General features: G+C 48.3%; 1 protein-coding gene across 1 annotated transcript in view; it reads left to right on the plus strand.

Annotated features, from left to right (window-relative positions):
- The window catches only part of LOC140427084 (vascular endothelial growth factor C-like), a 150,462-nt gene that overhangs the window by 76,768 nt on the left and 48,227 nt on the right, over window positions 1-25,467 (plus strand). The window contains exon 2 of the mRNA XM_072512587.1: window positions 21,126-21,339. Coding sequence (XP_072368688.1) covers window positions 21,126-21,339 — 214 coding nt within the window. The remainder of the gene's footprint in view (window positions 1-21,125; window positions 21,340-25,467) is intronic.

Below are 25,467 nucleotides of genomic sequence, written 5' to 3' on the forward strand. Positions count from 1 at the left end.
TAAAAGCAGACAAACAGCCCAGCTCCACCCACACTCTGACACCACTGATAAACACCCATTTCTTAAAGGCACATCCACTACAGCTGTTTTTATAAACACCCATTTCTTAAAGGTATTCTCACATGACAATATCCGAGCTGGAGTCATCTTCCTCCTCGTCCGGTTGATAGTCCATGGTCAGATGTGTTCCCTGGCTGAGGGCTGGTTCTTGCCAAGGCGGAGGCATCAACGTATTTGGTTGGACGTCGTGTACCACGGGTTCCTGCATCTTAAGGCGGTCCACATGTTTTAGTTGGATTTTCACTTGGACCTTGACTTTCTAGAAGACCGGCTCTGTTCTCTCGATTATGACTCCAGGGAGCCAGAGGGCCCCATCTCCAAAGTTGCAGGTGTAGACCATGACCGCTGATTGGAACTTCCGCCATGGCGTCCGATGGTCATGGTGCCGTTTTTGCGCTTCTTGGTGCACTTCCACTTTCCCACCCAGGTTTGGGAAAGTCAGGCTTAACAGGGTCCTGAGCCTGTGGCCCATCAGCAGTTCTGCTGGTGCCACCCCTATTATCATGTGCGCCATCGTCCTGTAATTAAAAAGGAACTGTGCAAATCGCAGACTTGGAGTCAAGAAGTTCAATCAGTTTGTCTAGAGGTGGCAGTTCTCCATTGTCACCGATGATAAGCCTCTGCTGGGCCTCTTTAAAGAGGAAAAGTGGATTCCCCCCATTGCAACAGCCTGGATTCAGCGTTGGGCGACTTTGCTCGCTGCATACGAGTACTCCTCCCAATACCAGCCCGCAGTCCACTTCTTCATGACTCTTTTGAATATCTGAACCGCCCTTTCAGCCAGGCCATTAGGTGTGGGCTGGCGGTCGTCCTGATGTGCCAGATTCTGTTCAGCTTAGTGAATGTGGCAAACCCTTCACTCATGAACGACGTTCCGTTGTCCATCACCAGGACGTCAGAGATCCCGTGGGTGCTGAACAAGCTCATCAGCTTCTCGACGGTGGCTGAGGTCATTTTATAAAGGCCGAGCCATTTCGAGTGGGCGTCTACAATGATGAGAAACATGGACCCCATAAAAGGCCTGGTGAAATCTGCATGCACTCACCCATGGATGCCCTGGCCATTCCCAGGGCTGCAGGGAGGCTGCCGGTGGGAACTTTTTGGTGTTCCTGATATGCCGGGTAAATGCATATGACTCGCTCTATGTCCCTGTTGATGCAAGGCGACTAGATGTAGCTTCGGGCCCGTACTTTCATTTTCAAGGTGCCCGGGTGATATCGATCCTTCAGGAGGCACTCCTGACCCTATGGTGGGATGACTCTGCAAGCCTCCCACATTATGATACCATTCTCCATACCTAACTCTTGGTGTTTCTGGGCATAGGGAGTAGGGTTGCTGGGAGTTTCCCCAGCAATCCGCTATTTAATAGCAGGTGGTGGAGTTTCGCCAATTTAGGATCTCTTACCTCCATGCTTGAACCTGAACATCCTTCACCGGCAGAGTATCCATAAAATTTCGGGTCGTGACAACTTAATCTGCCACTGGTGGGGACTGGGGACTTACAGGCAGCGGGAGATGATGAAGGGCGTCAGCAGCGGCTCTCTCAGTACCAGGGCGATTTGGAAAGAGTGCTCATATGCGGCGAGCAAAGGTGCCCAACGCTGAATCCAGGACGTTGCAATGGGGGGAATCCACTTGTCCTCTTTAAAGAGGCCCAGCAGAGGCTTGTGATCAGTCACAATGGAGAAGTGCCACCTGTGGACAAACTAATGGAACTTCTTGACTCCAAATATTAATACCAAGCCCTCCTTTTCTATTTGGGTAAAGCGGTATTCTGCGTTTGCTAGAGTTCTCCGTGCAAAGGCAATACTACACACCGTGCCACAATCCTACCCGTGGGCCAACACCACCCTGATGCCATGGGGGAGGCATCGCAACTCAAGACTAGAGGTCGAGCTGGGTCATAATGGATGAGGAGTTGCGAGGATGACAGACACCTCTTTACCCCGCCGAATGCTTCTTCCTGCGAGGCACCCCAAACCCACTCAAATAACCCTCTGTGGGTGTTTATCATTGCGTATTTCCTGGATGCAGAGTCCATTTCCACCTTCAAGTAGGTGTGGCTCATTTCGAACTTTGTATAGGAACACCCTCCAGACAGCCTCGCATTTCAATCTTCCACTGTGAGCATCGGATAATGGTCCTGGCAAGAAGCCCTGTTGACCATGAGTTTGTAATCGCTGCAGAGTCGGACTTGTCCGGCTTCATAACCGGTACTATGAGTGCGGCCCATTCTGCACATCATACTGGGTGTATGATTTCTAGTTCCTTTAGGCACTGCTGCTCTGTGTCAATTTTGGCAAATAAGGCGTAAGGGACAGGCCATGCCTTAAAATATCTGGGTTGAGCCTTTGGATGCATGAAGGTATGAACCTTGGCAATCTTTATTCTGTCCAGGCCTTCCTGGAATACTCCAGGATATTTGCCGAGGACTTCATACAGGTTTCTGATGCCTATCCTGAAATTTGTTGCCAATCATAACCAGACCCCCTCCAGCAGATTAGGTCCTGGTCCCTGCACAACGGCTAAGGGTAGCCTGACCGTTTGTTGTCCGTATGTCACCAGAGTCACGGTAGTCCCCACGATGCTCAGTGGTTCGCCTGTATAGGTCGCCAACGTGGCCTTGATGTCTCGCTGTGTTAGATTCCTGACCGAAGCTGGGGAAAGGATTGCTGGCCAACAACAACAATGGAGGCAGCAGCTCCTGTGTCCATCTCCATCACCAGAGGATGTCCATTCACTTGCAGTGTGACTCGGATCGGTGCCACCTTTGCGGTAGTGATGCAGTTAAACTGCATCATACTGTCTTCTTCCGGTGGGGCCATATGCAAGGCCCTGGCTCATGATGACTTTATCGTCTGTCCTGGGAGGAGTTCTCTTCACCGGTTCTGGCGGCCCTGACCAGCGCGACTTCTCTGTCCACACATCTGCCAATGCGATCGGCCCTCCCCTTCATCCGCAAGGGAGGTATCCTGTAAGTCTACAGCGGCTACTGAATACTGGGCTGACTGCCTATTTGTGCGTTCGGTCGCCTCTTGCGAGGTGATCTGGCCACTCTGGCACAGGCCTGTGATATTGCAGGAGGGCAGGTCAAACTATAGATCTCACAGTCCATGATCCCCTGAAGCTCCTGTGCCCCTTTCTCCCCATTTTCCCAGGATAGGGACAACTCAATGGTCTGTTTTAAGTCTAACATGGGCTCCGCAAACAGCTTCTTTGCGTGGCTGTGTTATTTATGCCACAAACAAGCCTATCCCTATCCTCAGACCTAAGGCGTACTGTGGATCAGAGGGACTTTGGTGTGCATGTCCAGACATCCCTGCAAACAGCAGAACAGGTAGAGAAGGTGGTTAAGGCATATGGAATACTTAACTTTATTAACCGAGGAATAGAATATAAGAGCAGGGAGGTTATGATTGAGCTGTAGAAAATGTTCGTTAGGCCATAGCTGGAGTACTGGGTGCAGTTCTGGTTGTCGCACCAAAGGAAGGATGTGATGGCATTCGAAAGAGTGCAGAGGAGATTCACCGGGATGTTGCCTGGGCTGGAGCATTTCAGCTATGAAGAGAGACTGCATAGGCTGAGTTCTTTTCCTTAGAGCAGAGAAGGCTGAGTGGGGGCCTGATTGAAGTGTTTAAATTATGAGTAGCCTGGATATAGTGGATAGGAAGAAACTTTTCCCCTTTAGCAGAGGGGTCAATAACCAGGGGGCATAGATTTAAGGTAAGGGGAAGGGAGATCAGAGGAGATATGAGGAAAAACCTTTTCACCCAGAGGGTGGTGTGAATCTGGAACGTACTGCCTCAAAAGGGTGGTAGAGGCGGGAACCCTCATAACATTAAAGAAGTATTTAGATGAGCACTTGAAATGCAGTAGCATACAAGGCTATGGGCCAAGTGCTGGAAAGGGGGATTAGAGCAGATAGTTGCTTGATCGACAGCATGGACACAATGAACCAAAAGGCCTCTTTCAATGCTGTAAAACCTCTGACTCTAACAAGACAAAAAGTATTGATGCTAGAAAAAGTTTTTCTTCTTTGTTTGGTTCAAACATTCTCTCAGCTCAGATGCACCATGGGATCGATCCAGAGTGCAGCTCCTTGTGGTCTGAGCAAAAATATGCCTCACTTCCAGCCTTAGAAGAGAAATTCACATTGTATCTAAATATTTCTGTTCCCTGCATTGGCCTTTCAGAGTGTGCAAGAGTTTTGTTCCTGTATTCTGAACAAAATAAGCTGCAGGATAAATCAAAAGTCTGCATCTAGTTAGTGTTACTGGACCTGTTGGCAATTAGAACTGGAAGTGGGGCTGTTCAGCAGTGATTTGTTCCAATAATGACAGACAGGCCTCCTGTTTTAAATTAAACTGAGGACTTAGTGGCGTGTGCTCATTCTCTCGCATTCTTTATAAAACTTGAGTACAAAGAGAGACCAGATGTCGGTCGCTATGCTTCCAGAGGTAACTTTTTACTGAAATATAACCTACTCACATTAGTCCCCAAAATTCGACTCATAATTAGTCAAATAAATTGTGTAACACACTTTACTTGGTTACGGCTGTGGCTACTGGGAATCAGTGGACATTCAGCAAGCTGACTAGCTCCAGTCTGATGCACTGTGCCATTGAATGGTAAGCTACCCATACCAAAAACATGATCTTGTCACATGCTGAGCTACTGAAATGGGCTCTGCTCTGAAGGTTTTGCCCAACATAAATCAAGTTGTCTTCTGCACAGAATTAGGGCTGAGGACATCCTCAGGCAAGACTGCCCGGGACACTTTGCCCAGGGTTGAAAGGTGGGTTGAAGCAGCTTTGGCAGGAGCACGTTGGTTCAGCTCTGCCACCCATCATGAAACTGGGCAGAAGTTGGATAGGGGAGGTGGGGTGGGTGGGAAAGGGGAATGGGGGGGACGAGGGAAGGGGAATGGGGGTGGGGGGGCGGGGTGGGCGGGAGAGGGGAATGGGGGGAGGAACTGGGGGTGGGCGCTGGGAAAGGGGAATTGGGGGGGGGGGGGGGGAGGAGGGAGAAGGTTACAAAACAGGAGGGAAAACACATTCCGAAAATCTCTCCGATGTTGTCCTCTTGTCCAAAACAGTTTATGGCGATTTAAAATAGAAACTGCAAATGAAGGTGGCATATGGTGAGCAGATATTGGGAGGAGTGTGGCTAAGTTTCAGCCCATGGGACGATCTATTCATAACAAGGGAAAGCAACATAAATTTAACAATAAAAGATGAAAGGATATATGTAGGAATTTGAACTCTTGAACATTGAAATTTCATGACGGAGCCATTACTTACTAAGTTAAATGCATTTAGTGATGGTGTTTCCTATATTACAGCAGTAACTACACTTTAGAAGTACCTCATTGACTGAAGTGCATTGGGATGCCCTGAGCTTGGGAACTGTAAGACTACAAGTCGACCTTTTTCATTATTTTTGAGAACCATGTTTTGCAATTTAATTGATGGCACTGAGGAGGATTAGCTCCAACGTGCTGTCTGCAGAGAATTTTTCTCTTTAATCTCATTTATAATTCACCCCCCCACACCCCCGCCCCACCGTGTTATTTAGAGCCAAGGAGTTGACTCATATCTTGCCGCTGTGACGCTTTGTTATTCCCATTGTTGGTTACTTTGCTCCCTGTCTAAGTTTGAGGTACAGTCAATTAAAAAGGAGATATGTCACTTCAATCAGCAGGCAGACAAAATTAAATTTAGAAAAATGAGATCTGAAGATAACGTTGACAGGGCTAGTTCAGCAGCAGTCAATTGAACTTCTCACTTAAAGCCAAAATTGCCCCCATTGCAGTTCCTCTATCTTAACAAGGTCATATTTGCTGAAGCAGCAAATCTGAACTCGACAGAGAAAGAAAGGAAAGACTTGCATTTATATGGCATCATTCTTAGGACATCTGAAAATGCTTCACATCCAATGAAGGACATTTGAAGTGAGCCTAACGTCGGTAGTAGGGAAGTTGCTGGAGTCCATTATCAAGGATTTCGTAGCACAGCATTTGGAAAGCAGTGGTATAATCAGACAAAGTCAGCATGGATTTATGAATGGAAAATCATGCTTGATAAAATCTACTGGAATTCTTTGAAGATGTAACTAGTAGAGTTGACCAGGGAGAACCAGTGGATGTGGTTTATTTAGACTTTCAGAAGGCTTTCGACAAGGTCTCACATAGCAGAGTCATATATAAAGTTAAAGCGCATGGGATTACGGGAAGTGTCTTGAGATGGATAAAAAGCTGGTTCGCAGACCGAAAGCAAAAAGTTGGAATAAATGGGTCCTTTTCTGATTGGCAGGCAGTAGCTAAAGTGGTACCGGAGGGATCTGTGCTAGCTCCAGATTATTCACATTATATATTAATGATTTGGACGAGGGAATTAAATGTATTATCTCCTGGAGCGCACAAAGACTTACGAGAGACGAATAGAGATGATGTCGATGAGGCTTTATTAAGCGTGACTTGTTCCCCGCAGTTCAGCAACAGACTGGAGCTGCGGGGAGAATTCCTGGTTCTTATACTCCGCCTTCAGGGCGGAGCTAGAGGTCAACAGCCAACCAGGACCCGGGATCTGTCAGCCAATGGCATCGCGGCTTCACAGTCCCACATGACCCCTAATGCATACTACCACATTCACCCCTTGTTAAAAATGAACCCGGCGGGGTGGTGCTTCGCATGGTGGTAGGGGTTTACAAGGCTGGTCCTGGGAGGGAAAAAAACTTTTGCATGTCATTACAGTGCCCTACACTGGGCTATGTACAGGGTTTGTGAACTATTGACAATATTCGTAAGAAGAAAAGAACATTCTCGTTAAAGTCCACGACATTCTTGTGTTACACCGATGCCACGAGTCGAGCGGGCGGTCTGGTCTTCCTTGTCGATCGCCTCAGCCCCGGTGGTGGGGCAGTTGCTTGTTCCAGCGTTGTCGTCTCCGGGAGCTTTACGGTTTCTGCTTCAGCTTCACTCCAGGTCGGACCTGGGAGGAGGACCGATCTTCCCGGGAAGGGGGCGGTCGCGGGGTGCACCGGTGGCAGGGAGGGGGTGATTGGTGTCGGGGGGGTGTGCGTGTTGCCGGCGGGCGCCAGGTCTCGCAGGGAGACCGTGTCCTGTCGGCCGTCGGGGTACTCCACGTAGGCGTACTGCGGGATCGCGTGGAGGAGATGAACCCTCTCGACCAACGGGTCCGACATGTGCGCCCGCGCATGTTTCCGGAGCAAGATGGGTCCTGGGGCCGCCAGCCAGGTCGGCAGCGACGTTCCAGAGGAGGACTTCCTGGGGAAGACAAGGAGGCGCTCATGAGGCGTTTGATTAGTGGTGGTACACAGCAGCAACCGGATGGAGTGGAGAGCGTCCGGGAGGACCTCCTGCCACCGTGAAACTGGGAGATCCCTGGACCGTAGGGCCAGTAGGACGGTCTTCCAGACCGTGCCGTTCTCCCTCTCTACTTGCCCGTTCCCCCGGGGGTTGTAGCTGGTCGTCCTGCTCGAGGCTATACCCTTGCTGAGCAGGAACTGGCGCAGCTCGTCACTCATGAAGGAGGACCCCCTGTCGCTATGGATATATGCGGGGCAACCGAACAGTGTGAATATGGTGCTAAGGGCTTTAATAACTGTGGCCGCTGTCATGTCGGGGCAGGGGATGGCGAAAGGGAAACGAGAGTACTCGTCCGCCATGTTCAGGAAGTATGTGTTGCGGTCGGTGGAGGGGAGGGGCCCTTTGAAATCCAGACTGAGGCATTCAAAGGGGCGGGAAGCCTTGATCAGATGCGCTCTATCCGGCCTGAAAAAGTGCGGTTTGCACTCTGCGCAGATATGGCAGTTCCTGGTGACTGTACGGACCTTCTCCACGGAGTAGGGGAGGTTGCGGGACTTTATAAAATGGTAGAACCGAGTGACCCCCGGGTGGCAGAGGTCCTTGTGGAGGGTTTGGAGACGGTCTATTTGTGCGTTGGCACATGTGCCGCGGGATAGGGCATCGGACGGCTCGTTCAGCTTTCCGGGACGGTACAAGATCTCGTAGTTGAAGGTGGAGAGCTCGATCCTCCACCTTAAGATTTTGTCATTTTTAATTTTGCCCCGCTGTGCATTATCGAACATGAAAGCTACCGACCGTTGGTCAGTGAGGAGAGTGAATCTCCTGCCGGCCAGGTAATGCCTCCAATGTCGCACAGCTTCCACTATGGCTTGGGCTTCCTTTTCCACTGAGGAGTGGCGGATTTCTGAGACGTGGAGGGTTCGGGAGAAAAAGGCCACGGGTCTGCCCGCTTGGTTAAGGGTGGCCGCCAGAGCTACGTCGGAGGCGTCGCTCTCGACTTGGAAGGGGAGGGGGAGGGACTCGTCGATGGCGCGCATCATGGCCTTTGCGATATCCGCTTTGATGCGGCTGAAGGCCTGGCGAGCCTCTGTCGCAGAGGGAAGGTAGTGGTCTGTATTAGGGGGCGGGCCTTGTCTGCGTACTGGGGGACCCACTGGGTGTAATATGAAAAGAACCCTAGTCAGCGTTTCAGGGCTTTGGAGCAGTGGGGGAGGGGAAATTCCATGAGGGGGCGCATGCGTTCGGGGTCGGGGCCTATTATCCCATTGCGCACTACATATCCCAAGGTGGCTAGCCGGTTTGTGCTAAACACGCACTTGTCCTCGTTGTATGTGAGGTTCAAGGCTTTAGCGGTCTGGAGGAATTTTTGGAGGTTGGCGTCGTGGTCCTGCTGACCGTGGCCGCAGATGGTTACGTTGTCGAGATACGGGAACGTGGCCTGCAACCCGTGTTGATCAACCATTCGGTCCATCTCCCGTTGGAAGACCGAGACCCCGTTTGTGATGCCAAATGGGACCCTTAGGAAGTGGTATAATCGCCCGTCTGCCTCGAAGGCTGTGTACTTGCGGTCACTTGGGCGGATGGGGAGCTGATGGTAGGCGGACTTGAGGTCCACGGTGGAGAAGACCTTATATTGGGCAATCCGATTGACCATGTCGGATATGCGGGGAGAGGGTACGCATCTAGCTGTGTGTACCTGTTGATGGTCTGGCTATAGTCTATGACCATCCTTTGCTTCTCCCCTGTCTTTACTACTACCACCTGTGCTCTCCAGGGACTATTGCTGGCCTGGATTATGCCTTCCTTCAGCAACCGCTGGACTTCGGACCGAATAAATGTCCGGTCCTGGGCACTGTACCGTCTGCTCCTAGTGGCGACGGGTTTTCAATCCGGGGTGAGGTTTGCAAACAAGGATGGGGGTTCAACTTTGAGGGTTGCGAGGCCGCAGATAGTGAGTGGGGGTATTGGGCCGCCGAATTGAAATGTTAGGCTCTGCAGGTTGCACTGGAAGTCTAATCCCAGTAATGTGGGCGCGCAGAGTTGGGGAAGGACGTAGAGCCTGTAGTTTTTAAACTCCCTCCCTTGCACCGTTAGGGTCACTATGCAGAACCCTTTGATCTCTACGGAGTGGGATCCTGCCGCTAGGGAAATCTTTTGCGTACTGGGACGGATGGTCAAAAAACAGCGTCTTACCGTGTCGGGGTGGATGAAGCTTTCTGTGCTCCCGGAGTCGATCAGGCATGGTGTCTCGGGTCCGTTGATCAGCACCGCTGTTGTCGTCGTCTGGAGCGTCCGGGGCCGTGCTTGGTCCATCGTCACCGAGGCCTGACGTGGTCGCAGTGTTTCAGCGTCTTCTTCGAACCCCGTGGAGCCGTCGATGCTGGGGTCCATTATTGTCGTCCAAGATGGCGGCGGGGGTGTACAAAATGGCCGCCCCCATGCATCGCACGTGGCTGGGGGGTCCCAAGTTGGTGGCGGGGGTAGACAAAATGGCCGCCCCCATGCATCGCACATGGCTGGGGGGTCACAAGATGGCGGCGCCCCTCCTCCCCTCGTGGTGGCCGGGACCCAAAATGGCGGCGCCTGCGGGTCGCACATGGGGCGCTGGGGGGGTTGGGGAGCATTTGGGATGCGCTGGACTCTCTCTTCTCCGGGGACAGCGGCGACCCCCCGGGACCGGCACACAGCCACGAAATGGCCCTTTTTCCCGCAGCTCTTGCAAATCGCTGCGCGGGCCGGGCAGCGCTGCCGGGGGTGTTTCGCCTGGCCGCAGAAATAGCAGCGGGCCCCCCCGGGATGACCTGGCATCTGGACCGCGCAAGCCTGTGGGAGGGGGGGGGGTTTGTCGCGACGGGGGTCCACGGAGCCCAAGGGGCTGCCGCGCGGTCGGGGCCGTACGCGCGGGCGTTTTGCGCGGCCGCATCTAGGGAAGCTGCAAGGGCCCGTGCCTCTGAGAGTCCTAGCGACTCTTTTTCTAACAGTCTTTGGCGGATTTGGGGCGAGTTCATACCTGCCACAAACGCATCGCGAATTAACATGTCCGTGTGTTCAGCCGTGTTTACCGGCGGGCAGCTGCAGGCCCGTCCCAAGATTAGCAGCGCGGCGTAGAATTTGTCTATCGATTCTCCGGGACTTTGCCGTCTCGTTGCGAGTTGGTAGCGTGCATAGACCTGAAACACTGCGCGAACGTAGATGCTCTTTAGTGCTGCGAACGCCGTCTGGAAATCCTCTGCGTCTTCTATGAGAGGGTAAATTTCCGGGCTTACCCTCTAGTGCAGGACCTGCAGTTTCTGGTCTTCTGTGATCCAGCCGGGGGCCGTTCGGAGGTAGCCTTCGAAACAAGTCTGCCAGTGTTTAAAAATTGCTGCTGAGTTCACTGCGTGGGGGCTGATCCTCAGGCATTCCGGGATGATCCTGAGCTCCATAGTCTTTTAAGTCACGCTTAATAAATTGTAGCGCACAAAGACTTACGAGAGACGAATAGAGATGAAGTCAATGAGGCTTTATTAAGCGTGACTTGTTCCCCGCAGTTCAGCAACAGACTGGAGCTGCGGGGAGAATTCCTGGTTCTTATACTCCGCCTTCAGGGCGGAGCTAGAGGTCAACAGCCAACCAGGACCCGGGATCTGTCAGCCAATGGCATCGCGGCTTCACAGTCCCACATGACCCCTAATGCATACTACCACATCTCCAAATTTGTAGATGATACAAAGTTGGGTGGAAGGGTGAGCTGTGAGGAGGATGCAGAAATGCTTTAGTGGGATTTGGACAGGCTGAGTGAATAGGCACATGAATGACAAATGCAGCATTATGTGGAGAAATATGAGGTTATCCGCTCTGGTAGCAAAAATAGGAAAGCAGATTATTATTTGAATGGGTGTAAATTGAGAGAGATGGATACTCAGCTAGACCTTGGTGTTCTCATGCATCAGTCGCTGAAAGTAAGCTTGCAGGTACTGCAGGCAGTAAAGAAGACAAATGGTATGTCGGTCTTCATAGCGAGAGGATTTTAGTATTGGAATAGAGATGTTTTACTGCAATTATATAGGGCATTGGTGAGGCCACACCTGGAGTATTGTGTGCAGTTTTGGTGTCCTTATCTGAGGAAGGATGTGCTTGCTGTAGAAGGAGTGTAGCGATGGTTTACAGGCTGATTCCTGGGATGGCGGGACTGTCATGTGAGGAGAGGCTAAATCGGTTAGGATTATATTCATTGGAGTTTAGAAGAATGAGAGGGGATCTGATAGAGACTTTCAACATTCTAACAGGGTTAGGCAGGGCAGATTCCCGATGGGAGGGGAATCCAGAACTAGGAGTCATAGTTTGAGGATAAGGGGTAAACCTTTTTAGGACTGAGGTGAGGAGAAATGTCTTCACCCAGAGAGCGGTGAATCAGTGGAATTTGCTACCACAGAAAGTAGTTGAAGCCAAAGCTGGTAATTTCGAGAAGGAATTAGATATAGTTGTTGGGCCTAAAGGGATCAAAGGATATGGGGGAAGGCAGGATCAGGCTATTGAACTTGAACAGCCATGATCATAATGAATGGCAGAGCAGGCTCGAAGGGTCGAATGACCTCCTCCTGCTTCTATCTTCTATGTTTCTTTAAAAAAAATAAAAAAGTTTTGAGTACCCAATCCTATTTTCTTTTCAATTAAGGGACAATTTAGCATAGCCATTTCACCTACCCTGCACATCTTTGGGTTGTGGGGTGAGACCCACGAAGACACAGGGAGAATGTGGATTTTCTATGTTTCTACGTTTTCTATGTTAGTCATTGTTGTAGTGTACGAGGCTCAGCAACCAATTTGCACCCTGCAAGGAATGGAATAAATGCCTTTTTTTAAATGACATAGTTGACTTTAGGTGGTTTCTCCACGAGACAGCACATCTGATAATCTGGAGCTACTAAAAACGTGGGTACTGTCCTCGGGTGTCTGGAGTGAGAATCACACCCATTACCATCTGATTCAGAGCTGAGAGGGCTTAACTAAGTCAAACTGATCCACAATCTGTGGTAGTATGCTTCTTTAATGACAGTACCATTTTCTGTTACTGTTGCAACTTCTAAAAGCATCCCGAACGACATAATACTGCCAAGGAGTCAGTTAACAAAATAATAATAGGACTGAAACACCCGAGAAACAATCAGTAACGTGCTGCAATGTCCTGGTATCAGTTAGTCTAACAGGAGTCTATCAATCTGGTATTAATCAGTCACACAGCACTACAACCACACATTCTGTTATCAGTCAGACATGCGCTGAAGTACTGCACCATTATACGGTCAATCAGCCACATGAGGTTTACGCTGCAGCAGTGTTGAGAGAATTAGTCACCTGCTAAGAAGATGACCTCACACAATTGCGGAGGTAGTGGCGTAGTGGTACTGTCATTCTACTGGTAATCCAGACACCCAGCATAATAATGCTCTGGAGACAAGTGTTCGAATCCCACCACGGCTGATGGTAAAATTTGAATTCAATACAAAATCTGGAATTAAAGATCTAATGATGACCATGAAACCATTGTGGCACTAACATAATTGAGTGAAGGAAATCTGTTGTCCTTACCTGGTCTGGCCTATATGTCCACAGCAATGTGGTTGACTCTTAATGCCCTCAGGGATGGCCAATAAATATTGGCCCAGCCAGTGACGGCCACATCCCATGAACAAATAATTTTTTAAAAATCAACAAGGCATTCTCTGGCCATCATTATACAAGGGCTGCATTGACATTGTACAGTCATTCATAGAACAGCAAAGGTGGCCCATAGTGGTGTCTGTCAGTCACACAGTTTTAAAGGTGCACCAGAATGGAGACCGCTCATCACAAAGTGATAAGAGTCGTACCACCATGGGAATGGCGTGTGTCACTACAATAGCGCTGCACTCTCAGGGACTATAAAACCTGGAGGGAAATGTTCATAGATCATAGAATTTACAGTGCTGAACAAGGCCATTCGGCCATCGAATCTGCACCGGCCCTTGGAAAGAGCACCCTACCTAAGCCCACACCTCCACCCTCCCCATAACCCAGCCTTTTGAACTCTAAGGGCAATTTAGCATGGCCAATCCACATAACCTGCGCATCTTTGGACTGTGGGAGGAAACCGGAGCACCCGGAGGAAACTCACGGGGAGAACGTGCAGACTCCGCACAGACAGTGACCCAAGCCGGGATTCAAACCTGGGACCCTGGAGCTGTGAAGCAACTGTGCTAACCACAATGCTACCATGCTGTTGTTGTTGCTGTTGTTTCCTGATCTCAGGAAAATAAATGACCATGGAAAATACTTCCGCAGATGAGCAGTCAAAGAATCATATCTATCATAGCCTGGCAGAATGATCTCTTTCTTAGGCTCCTCTTCTTATGTTGGCAATTCGGATTGCTCATATTGGCCCGAAACGTCCGACTAGCGGCCGGAGAGCCACGGGCCGCTGATTCTGAGATAGAAAACTGTCCTCCAAAATTGTCACAAACCTTCCTTTTGCAGTGGCAGCTTTGGGCCTCCAGCGCTTCAGCCTGCGCAGGCTCCAGTGTGGTGCAGGAGGTGTGCAGCCCCTCCCCCTTATGACAGGGCCAGGTTGGGAACACCCATTGAGGGCAGGCATTTAAACTGCAGATTTATATTGAAGACAACAGGCAACATGTTTAAAAGTGCCGGAATGTGGCGACTAGGGTCTTTTCACAGTAACTTCATTTGAAGCCTACTTGTGACAATAAGCGATTTTCAATTTCATTTCAGGTGTTTGAAAGGTATGTAGAAGTTTTTGCAGCAGTTCATTGTTGCTCTTTCTTTTATACAGGCTTTGCTGTTTTAATGTAATTTTTTTTATGATTAAAGATGATTATAAGTGAACATAGGTTTTGTTAATTGTTTTAAATCTGTGAAACTATTTAAATCTGCACTATATTATTCTATAACTTTATGTGTGGTATCCTCAAAGGTGTTGTATGTTCTAATTTAGATTATGGTCCAGGGCTTTTTGCTGTTCCTGTCCTTGTGACATCTGATACTTTTTAACTTGTGTTTATAGAATCCTTACAGTGCAGAAGAAAGCCATTTGTCCCATCGAGTCTGCACCGACGCTCCAAATAGAGCACCGTACCCAGACCTAGCCTTGAGTGACTGTGTGGAGTTTGTATGTTGTCCCCATGTCTGAGTGGGGTTCCTCCGGGTGCTCCGGTTTCCTCCCACAGTCCAAAGATGTGCAGGTTAGGTGAATTGGCCATGATAAATTGCACCTTACTGTCCAGGGATTTGCAGGTTAGGTTCTGGGGATAGGTCGGGGGATAGGTAAGGTGCTCTTTCAGAGGTTTGGTGCAGACTTGATGGGCCAAATAGCTCCCTTCTACACTGTAGGGATTCTATGGTTCTATTCTGTGGTTCCAGGAAACCCATGCAGACACTGGGAGAATGTCAAACACCACACAGTCACCCAAAGTCCGAATTTAACAGCGGTCCCTGGTGCTGTGAGGCAGCAGTGTTAACCAGTGTGTCACTGTGTTATCTTTGTTATTATGTCTCTGCCTTGTTTACTTCAATTATCTTATTCATTTATAATTATCTCACAATTAAATGTCGTGTATTGATCTTTCAGTTCAATGGAAAACATTTATTAACAAAAATAATGTTATAAATACCAAACTTTGAAACCAGTTAACTAACATTTAACTTAACATTTAACTTTATCAACTGAACAATGACATAAAATACCTCAACTTTTACAAATTTCTTGCAGTAAAATATATTTTCTCGCTTAAACCCAACGGTCAATAAAATATATTTTAGCACATAAGCACAACAGTTCTGTCTATTAGTAAAGGGGAAGGGAGGGAGGGTTTTGACATATCAATTGTCAATTTTACAAGCTCAATGTCCGAAAGCAGCAGCTGCCAGGTAATCTGGAATGACCCTTGAGTCACCTGGAGGCTGGGCTTGCACACCTTTACCGGGAGGTATGTCCACATTAGGGTGCATATCACCTTCCTCCAGCTCATCCATTTCTGCTGGCAAGTGATCTTCCAGGTGAATGCTCAGTCACTGCTGAATGGCAAAGTTGTGCCATGCACAACACACAACCATCTTTGTGACTATCTCTGGTGCGTACTGTAACCTGCCCCCTGAACTATCCAGACATTGAAAACATGATTTCAAAACACCAATTGCCCTCTCCACTACCTGACATGTTGCCAAATGCACACGGTTCTATCGTTCCTTTGCTTCATTGTTGGTGCTCCAGAATGGTGTCATAAACCATGTTCTCATTAGATATCTCTTATTGCCCAGTATCCACCCTTTACTTCCTCGTGTTGTTGTTATGGGCCGGTGTAACATTGAGCTTGCAAGGACAAATGAGTCATGGACATTTCCCTAGTTGTTTGCATTTACAGTGAGGATCCTCATTTGTGCATCACACACTATCCATCAAATTTAAAGAATAGAACCCCTTCCTGTTGATGAATAAAATAGTGTAGTTTCTTGGTATCTTCTTTTTTTAAAAATATATTTTATTGAAATTTTTTTTCCCTGAGCAACATTTTTCCCGCTTACAAAACAAGCGAAACGATAACAGTAACAAAACAGAAATTTTTTAACTTTTTAACAATAATAATAGTAGTAATAATATACAAGTAACAAAACCTCGTACTCGATTGACCTATACTCAACTGCCTCCCCCCCTCCCCCCCCCCACCTCCCCCCTGGGTTGCTGCTGCTGGTCATCCGTCTTCCCTCTAACGTTCCCCTAGGTAGTCGAGAAATGGCTGTCACCGCCTGGTGAACCCTTGAGCCGATCCTCTCAGGGCAAACTTTATCTGCTTCAGTTTAATAAACCCCGCCATATCGTTTACCCAGGCCTCCAGTCCGGGTGGTTTCGCCTCCTTCCACATGAGTAGGATCCTGCGCCGGGCTACGAGGGACGCAAAGGCCATGACATCGGCCTCTTTCGCCTCCTGCACTCCCGGCTCTTCCGCAACTCCAAATAGAGCTAACCCCCAGCCTGGTTTGACCTGGGCCTTCACCACCTGCGAAATCACTCCCGTCACTCCCTTCCAATACCCTTCCAGTGCCGGGCACGCCCAAAACATATGTGCATGGTTTGCCAGGCTCCCGCCACACCTCCCACATTTGTCCTCCACTCCAAAGAACCTGCTCAATCTTGCCCCCGTTATGTGTGCTCTATGTAGCACCTTAAATTGAATCAGGCTAAGCCTGGCGCATGAGGAAGAGGAATTTACCCTGCTTAGGGCATCAGCCCACATACCCTCCTCTATCTCCTCCCCTAATTCTTCTTCCCACTTTCTTTTTAGTTCGCCCGACTCCTCCCCCTCTTCCCTCATCTCTCTATAAATCTCTGACACCTTGCCCTCTCCGACCCACACCCCTGAAAGCACCCTGTCCTGTATCCCCTGTGTCGGGAGCCGCGGAAATTCCCTCACCTGTTGTCTAGTAAACGCCCTCACCTGCATATATCTCAAGAAATTCCCCCGGGGTAACTTATACTTTTCCTCCAGTGCTCCCAAGCTCGCAAAAGTCCCATCTATGAATAAATCTCCCACCTTCCTAATTCCCAACTGGTACCAGCTCTGAAATCCTCCATCCATTCTTCCTGGGGCGAACCTATGGTTGTTCCTGATAGGGGACCCCACCAGGGCTCCCCGCACCCCTCTCTGTCGCCTCCACTGTCCCCATATGTTCAGTGTTGCCGCCACCACCGGGTTCGTGGTGTACTTTTTCGGTGAGAACGGTAGCGGCGCCGTCACCAGCGCCTCTAGACTCGTCCCTTTGCAGGACCTTCTCTCCAGCCTTTTCCACGCCGCTCCCTCACCCTCCATCATCCATCTACGTATCATTGCCACATTGGCGGCCCAATAATAATCTCCCAAGTTCGGTAGTGCCAGTCCTCCTCTGTCCCTACTGCGCTGCAGGAACCCCCTCCTTACTCTCGGAACTTTCCCTGCCCACAAAAAGCTCGTAATGCTCCTATCTATTTTATTAAAAAAGGTCCTGGTGATTAAAATAGGGAGACATTGAAATACAAATAAGAACCTCGGGAGGACCATCATCTTAATTGCCTGCACCCTGCCCGCCAGCGATAAAGGCTGCATGTCCCACCTCTTAAAGTCCTCCTCCATTTGTTCTACCAGCCGTGTCAGATTAAGTCTGTGCAAGGTTCCCCAGCTCCTAGCGATCTGAATCCCCAAGTATCGGAAGTTTCTTTCCACTTTCCTTAGCGGTAAGCCTTCTATCTCTCTACTCTGGTCCCCTGGATGTATCACATATAATTCACTCTTCCCCATGTTTAACCTATACCCCGAAAATTCCCCGAACCTCCTCAAGATTCGCATAACCTCTATCATCCCCCCCGCTGGGTCCGACACGTATAGCAATTGGTCATCCGCGTATAACGAGACTCGGTGTTCTTCTCCCCCTCTAGTCACCCCTCTCCATTTCCTGGAGTCTCTCAGCGCCATGGCCAGAGGTTCAATTGCCAGCGCAAACAACAATGGAGACAGCGGGCATCCCTGTCTTGTTCCCCTATATAATCGAAAATACTCCGATCTATGTCGACCTGTAACTACGCTTGCCGTTGGTGCCCCATAAAGTAGTCTAACCCAGCGAATAAATCCGTTCCCAAACCCAAACCTCCTTAACACTTCCCATAAATACTCCCACTCCACCCTATCAAATGCCTTCTCTGCGTCCATTGCCGCCACTATCTCTGCCTCCCCCTCCACTGAGGGCATCATTATCACCCCTAATAGCCGTTGCACGTTAACATTCAATTGTCTCCCTTTTACGAACCCTGTCTGGTCTTCGTGCACCACCCCTGGGACAGTTTCTTGGTATCTTCAATGCAATATGTGTTCCATCGACAGCCCAATTACTTGGGAAACCAGCAATCCTATAAAATGCGATAAACTTCTCCTTCATCTTCACAAGGGATATGTCAAAGATAATAAGCTCCGAAGCCTTACAATAAATTGCATTCATTATCTGGTGAATGTAGGTCCTAGCAGCATTCTGTGAAATGTTACGAATGTCACTAATGCCTTGTTGAAAGGACCCGGGTGTAAATTCAGTGCTGTCATGAGTTTCATTTCCACTGTTAAGGCAGTGCAGCAGTTAGAGTTCAGCTTCAGGTCTTCCTTCAACATTTCACAAAGGCATCGCATTGCTTCTTTGCTGAAGCAGTCTCCTGGCACTCATCTCCTCTGACATCATTTCATATGATGTTCTTTGTCTGTACACACTTAGGGGTGGGTAATTGATTTGCTTCCTCGCCAGGCAAAGATGATGCTTGAGTCTTCTCATGATCCCTGCACCTACGTTGAAGCCTTAAAAGAAGACTCAAGGATTTTAAGAAGCCAAGCTATCAGCGTGATGCCCCAGTAGAGGTGGAGCATGACTACAGATTTTGAATATGCACTGGATTCTGCAATACCTGTCAGAGAGATAGTTCATATTAACCTACAGGAGGCTTGCAGATTTCAACTAAGCCATTGAACTTTGTTAATGCATTTGAAGTAATCACTGAGGCTTGTAAGGATGAACATTTCATCAACGAGACTCTTGAACAACACAACTTAAAATACATTGCAAAATCAACATGTACTTCAGCTCTGAATCAGCTGGGAGGACAGGCATGCTAACATTAGTGTCCTTGAAGGAGTCAATAGCGCCAGTATGAGGCCATAATCATCCAAAACCAACTCTGGGCTGCCCATATACTTAGGATGTCAGAGACCCGACTGGCAAAGAAAATCATCTTCACCCAGCTCAAGAAAGGATCCTGAAAAACAGGAGGACAAAGGAAGCTCTTCAAAGCCACCCTGAAGGCTTACCTCAAGGAATGGAACATAGACGTCAATGCCTGGGAAACCCTCGCTGAGAAGACATCTACTTGGAGGAACCACCTGGTTAAAGGGTCAGAATCTTTCGAGAACATCCGACAGCAAAAGGAGGCCCAGAACAGGAGCCTTAGAAAGAAATACTCATGACCAAGTGTCCAAGGATCGATCCCACCTTTTGGAAATGCCTATCAAGTGAGTGATTGAAGATCAGTCACTCAAGGACCCACCGAACCCGTGACCAGTAACACGGAGAATCTTAGGTGGACAATCATACTCGGTAGCACGTGATTGGCGTTACATACACTCCAAACCCATTCTGTTCTATCCATTATTGTTCCTTTAATGGAATTAACATCCTCACGACAAACCAAAGTTAAAAAATCTTTCTTTCACTTTCTGTGACTCCAAACTCACTTTATACAGTAAAGTACCTTTCTAATGGAATTAACAGCCTCATGACATACCAATGTTAAAAAAATAATATATTCCTTTCATTTTATTTGTATTTTAAACACATTTATAAACACTAAACACTAATAATACAAAACATTAGCCGAGCAGAAAAATGGCTCCCGATGTTTCCTGCCTCTGCTCGGTGATCCCAGGCCGAGAATCAAAAGCCCAAATAAATAAGTGTAAAAACGTGCCTGACATTGGGGCAAGTTGACCAAGTTAGCGCTGATGTGTTGGGTACTCTGAGACACAGGCGAACCAACACGGTTGCGATTGGTACAACGCAGTTTTATTTCTTTTAACTATTTATATAACAAACTTGGTACTCAGCACATGGTGACTGTCTGAGTGTCTGGCTTGGAGGTCCTTGCTCTGAGCCGTCTCCTGCTGGACTGCCCAGGAAATGTCATGTTCCTTGTTTTGTACTGTGTATCTTCTTGTCTGTGATTGGCTGTCGTGTTGTGTGTGCTAATTGGTCCGTTGATCTGTCCATCACTATGTATGTGTGTATGTGCTGTGATGGTCACTTGAATATCATGACAAGTGCTGTCCCTTTAACTTTCATTCAGCCGGTTCAGTGCAGTGCATTCAATCAAGTCGGTTAAAAAAAAACTGATAGGGGGTTTCAATGCCAGGCGCTTCCAGAGGGCATGTCCGTACGCCCGCACTTCCAGGTCGGTGGCGGACCATCAACTTAAGTCAGGGATGTGAAAGGAAGTTACAGGGCATTGTTATGCCTAATGTTGGTTGACTGACCTTGAGTGAATTCAACCAGGCATGGTTGAATGCATCCCCATATTGCTGGTTGGATGATCGGCATCCTTCATGATGACCTGATTTTGAGTTTTAGCAGATCACTGGAGCCTACCAGCTTTTGGTGTTTCCCTTTCTACCTTCCTACCCACCATAGAGCTGCCTCCTTATAGCTTCCATGCACTCTCTGCGTGCAAGCGTTTTAAATTTCTCTTGTTATGGTTCTTCGTGTTTCATGCTAACACTTTTCTGCCATTTAATGATCTTGTCCTCTCCACTTAATAATTTATATTCTATCGAATTCCTTTGAGTGTGATTGTTTATTTTCCTCTTAATTTTTTCCTTCGTTTTATTCTGTTCTTTTTAAGTTCTCTTCCCTCATAATATTTGCAGAAGGTTCCATACTCAAATCACCTTGTCTCTGGTCCCCATTAATGCTGCTTGGCCCTGTTTCTTTTTTGTTGTTTACCCAATGTTAAATGTTTTTTGTGCACCCTGGGTTATGAATCTGTTTGGCTTAACATCAGTGGGAGACTGAAAGTTGAACAGGAATGGATGAGCTGGCGACAGCAGTTTTAACGCAGGCTTGTTTCGCTGATACTCCAGCATGACAGGCAGCCCGCTCTGTGCCTCCCTTTTGCTGCATTAGATTCACTGTATGCTCCTTGTTCCAGAGCCAGGCCAGCAGCAGCGAACTGGAGGACCAGCTGAGGTCCGCGTCAAGCGTCACGGAGTTGATGGACATTTTCTATCCAGAGTACAGGAAGATCCAGGATTGTTTGCAGAGGAAAGTCCACGTTGTGCAGCGTGCGATGACAGAGGCCGAAGAACAGGATTGGAAGGAGGCAGCTGCGTTTACCCTGTCGTGGGAAGATGAAGATATAAGAAGTGAGGAACGCTAATGCTTCATTTGTTAGTTTAGGAGGTGAACAAGAAACCTGAGCAAATCTTTCACATATTTCACACGTTTATACAACCATCAGGATCTCCCGGCTGGGTTTTGCAGGCAATCAAATACTTCTGAAGTAAGGAACTATTGCTTCCAATTTGCACACAAGATCCCACAAACTGAATAAGGACCAGATCATTTGATTTCAGGTGTTTGTTGAGGGATAAATATTGGGCTGGATATTGGGGGCACTCCCCTGCTCTCCATCCAAATAGCGCCGTGTGATCTTTCCTGCTTTCTGAGGAGGAGAGGTCGGAGCCTGGTTTTAATGTTTCATCCGAAAAGCAACATGTTAGACAGTGGGACTTCATCTAAAGCTAGTAGAGAAAAGACCGGCCAAAGGAAAACCAATAGGATAGACGAGAGAAACTATTTTCCCTGGGGAAATTTCCCAGGTGCTGGGGAACCTAGCACCAGGGAAGATGCAGACTTACAAGTAGAGCCAAACCCTAAGGAATGAAGTTAGAAAACTAGAAAACACTTCCATGCGCGCAAGGTGGTTGAAGTTTAGAACTGCCTTCCACAAACATTAATTGATGTTAGGTCAATTATTAATTTTAAATTTGAGATTGATAGATTGTCGTTAACCAAAGATTTTAAATTTTACTGAGCAGAGAAGGTTTAAGTTGCAGATCAGCTGAGGTCTCATTGAATGACGGAAAAGGCTCAAAGGCTAAATGGCCAATTCCTGATCCAATACCGCACTGGGTTGTTGCTTCTACACGTTGCAAAATTGAATACTGTGACCCAGGCTCATGTCCTTCCCTCTGCCCTCAGTTTCCCATGAAGCAGCCTATGTAATAGGTTATGCAGGCAGAGGGATGACCTCTATAAACACAAGTTGCATTCTTTTGAGATCATCGAAAACAAGGCCTGCAAAGTAGATGAACAGGCTGACGATGGCAACATGCTAGCGGAAACTATTCAAGCAGAGGAAGAAAACAGGAATGTAGACATATTAGAGGACAGTATATTAAGTGGTACTGACACTGTTCTGTGCAGCAAAGAATGAGAGCCCAGATGGCTGTGTTCCCTGCCCGGTGCCAGGGTTCGGGGCATCTGCTCAGGGTTGGAGAGGAACTTGCAGTGGGAGGATCCAGTTGTCATGGTCCATGTAGGTACCAGAGTCAAAGGCAGGATGAGGAAAACGATTCTGCACAGTCAGCATGAGAAAACTGGTGCCAAATTAAGAAGCAGGACCTCAAAGGTAATTATGATAAACCATGTGCAAATTAGCATAGGACAAATAAGATTGGAGAGATGAAATTAGTATTGGTCTCCTTATTTGAGGAAAGATGTAAATGCATTAGAAGCAATTCAGAGAAGATTTACTAGATTAATACCTGGAATGGGCGGAATTGTCATTTGAGGAACGGCTGGCCAGGCTAGGCTTGCATCTGCTGGAGTTTAGAAGTGTAAGAGGTGACTTGATTGAAATATATAAGTTCCTGAGGGGACTTGACAGGGTGCACGTAGAAAGGATGTTTCCTCTTGTGGAAGAATCTGGAACTGTGGGTCAAAGCAAGGGTCACCCATTTATATAGCAATGAGGAAAGTTTTTCTCTCTGATTTTGTGAGACTTTGGAATTCTCTTCCTCAAAAATTGGTTGAGGCAGAGTCCTTGAATATCTTTAAGGGGGCGGAAGGTTATCAGAGATATCCAGGAATATGAAGTTGATGTCCAAATCAGATCAGCCATGATCTTATTGAATGGTGGAGCAGGCTTTAGGGGCAGGGTGACCTACTCTTGCTCCTTATTCATATGTTCATATTAGCTAAGACATGTTGTTATTGTCCAGGACAATTCTGACAGATGGATAAAGATGAGGACCAACTAACGGCTGCATCCAAAGCACCTCTCCATCATTAAAGATGGGAAATGATGCCTGGTATCAGTGCACAGTGGTTAGCACTGTTGCTTCACAGCGCCAGAGTCCCAGGTTCGATTCCCGGCTGGATTACTGTCTGTACGTAGTCTGCACGTTCACCCCCTGTTTGTGTGGGTTTCCTCCGGGTGCTCCGGTTTCCTCCCACAGGTCCCGAAAGACGTACTTGATAGGTGATTTGGACTTTCTGAATTCTCCCTCTGTGTACCCGAACAGGCACCGGAATGTGGCGACTAGGGGCTTTTCACAGTAACTTCATTGCAGTGTTTTTTTTTTTAAATAATATTTTATTGAAAATTTTTGGTCAACCAACACAGTACATTGTGCATCCTTTACACAACATTGTAACAATACAGATAATAATGACCTTTTTAAAATTTAAACAAAAACAACAACAAATAAATAAATATTAAATAACAAAAAAATAAAAACTAGCCCTAATTGGCAACTGCCTTGTCTCAGGCCCCCCCCCCCCCCGCCCACCATCCCCCCCCCATCCCCCCCCCCCCCCCCCCAAGTCCTGGGCCGCTGCTGCTGCCTTCTTTGTTCTCCCCTATCTATCTTTCCGCAAGATATTCGACGAACGGTTGCCACCGCCTAGTAAACCCTTGAGCCGACCCCCTTAGGACGAACTTAATCCGCTCTAACTTTATGAACCCCGCCATATCATTTATCCAGGTCTCCACCCCCGGGGGCTTGGCTTCTTTCCACATTAGCAATATTCTGCGCCGGGCTACTAGGGACGCAAAGGCCAAAACATCGGCCTCTTTCGCCTCCTGCACTCCCGGCTCTTGTGCAACCCCAAATATAGCCAACCCCCAGCTTGGTTCGACCCGGACTCCTACTACTTTCGAAAGCACCTTTGTCACCCCCATCCAAAACCCCTGTAGTGCCGGGCATGACCAAAACATATGGGTATGATTCGCTGGGCTTCTCGAGCACCTCGCACACCTATCCTCCACCCCAAAAAATTTACTGAGCCGTGTTCCAGTCATATGTGCCCTGTGTAATACCTTAAACTGAATCAGGCTTAGCCTGGCGCACGAGGACGACGAGTTTACCCTGTTTAGGGCATCTGCCCACATCCCCTCCTCAATCTCCTCCCCTAGCTCTTCTTCCCATTTCCCTTTTAGTTCGTCCATCATAGTCTCCCCTTCGTCTCTCATTTCCCTATATATATCCGACACCTTACCGTCCCCCACCCATTTCTTTGAGATGACTCTGTCCTGCACCTCTTGTGTCGGGAGCTGCGGGAATTCCCTCACCTGTTGCCTCGCAAAAGCCCTCAATTGCATGTACCTGAATGCATTCCCTTGGGGCAACCCATATTTCTCGGTCAGCGCTCCCAGACTCGCAAACTTCCCATCCACAAATAGATCTTTCAATTGCGTTATACCTGCTCTTTGCCACATTCCATATCCCCCATCCATTCCCCCCGGGGCAAACCTATGGTTGTTTCTTATCGGGGACCCCCCCAGTGCTCCGGTCTTTCCCCTATATCGTCTCCACTGTCCCCAAATCTTCAGTGTAGCTACCACCACCGGACTCGTGGTATAGTTCCTTGGTGAGAACGGCAATGGGGCTGTCACCATAGCCTGCAGGCTGGTCCCCCTACAGGACGCCCTCTCTAATCTCTTCCACGCCGCTCCTTCCTCCTCTCCCATCCACTTACTCACCATTGAAATATTAGCGGCCCAATAATACTCACTTAGGCTCGGTAGTGCCAGCCCCCCCCTATCCCTACTACGCTGTAAGAATCCCTTCCTCACTCTCGGAGTCTTCCCAGCCCAAACAAAACCCATGATACTCTTTTCTATCCTTTTGAAAAAAGCCTTCGTGATCACCACCGGGAGACACTGAAACACAAAAAGGAATCTCGGGAGGACCACCATCTTAACTGCCTGCACCCTCCCTGCCATTGACAATGCTACCATATCCCATCTCTTGAAATCTTCCTCCATCTGTTCCACCAACCGCGTCAAATTTAGCCTGTGCAATGTGCCCCAATTCTTAGCTATCTGGATCCCCAGGTAACGAAAGTCTCTTGTTACCTTCCTCAACGGTAGGTCTTCTATTTCTCTACTCTGCTCCCCTGGATGCACCACAAACAGCTCACTCTTTCCCATGTTCAATTTATACCCTGAAAAATCCCCAAACTCCCCAAGTATCCGCATTATTTCT

Source organism: Scyliorhinus torazame, chromosome 7 (assembly GCF_047496885.1).
Source record: "Scyliorhinus torazame isolate Kashiwa2021f chromosome 7, sScyTor2.1, whole genome shotgun sequence".
NCBI classification, from domain to species: domain Eukaryota; kingdom Metazoa; phylum Chordata; class Chondrichthyes; order Carcharhiniformes; family Scyliorhinidae; genus Scyliorhinus; species Scyliorhinus torazame.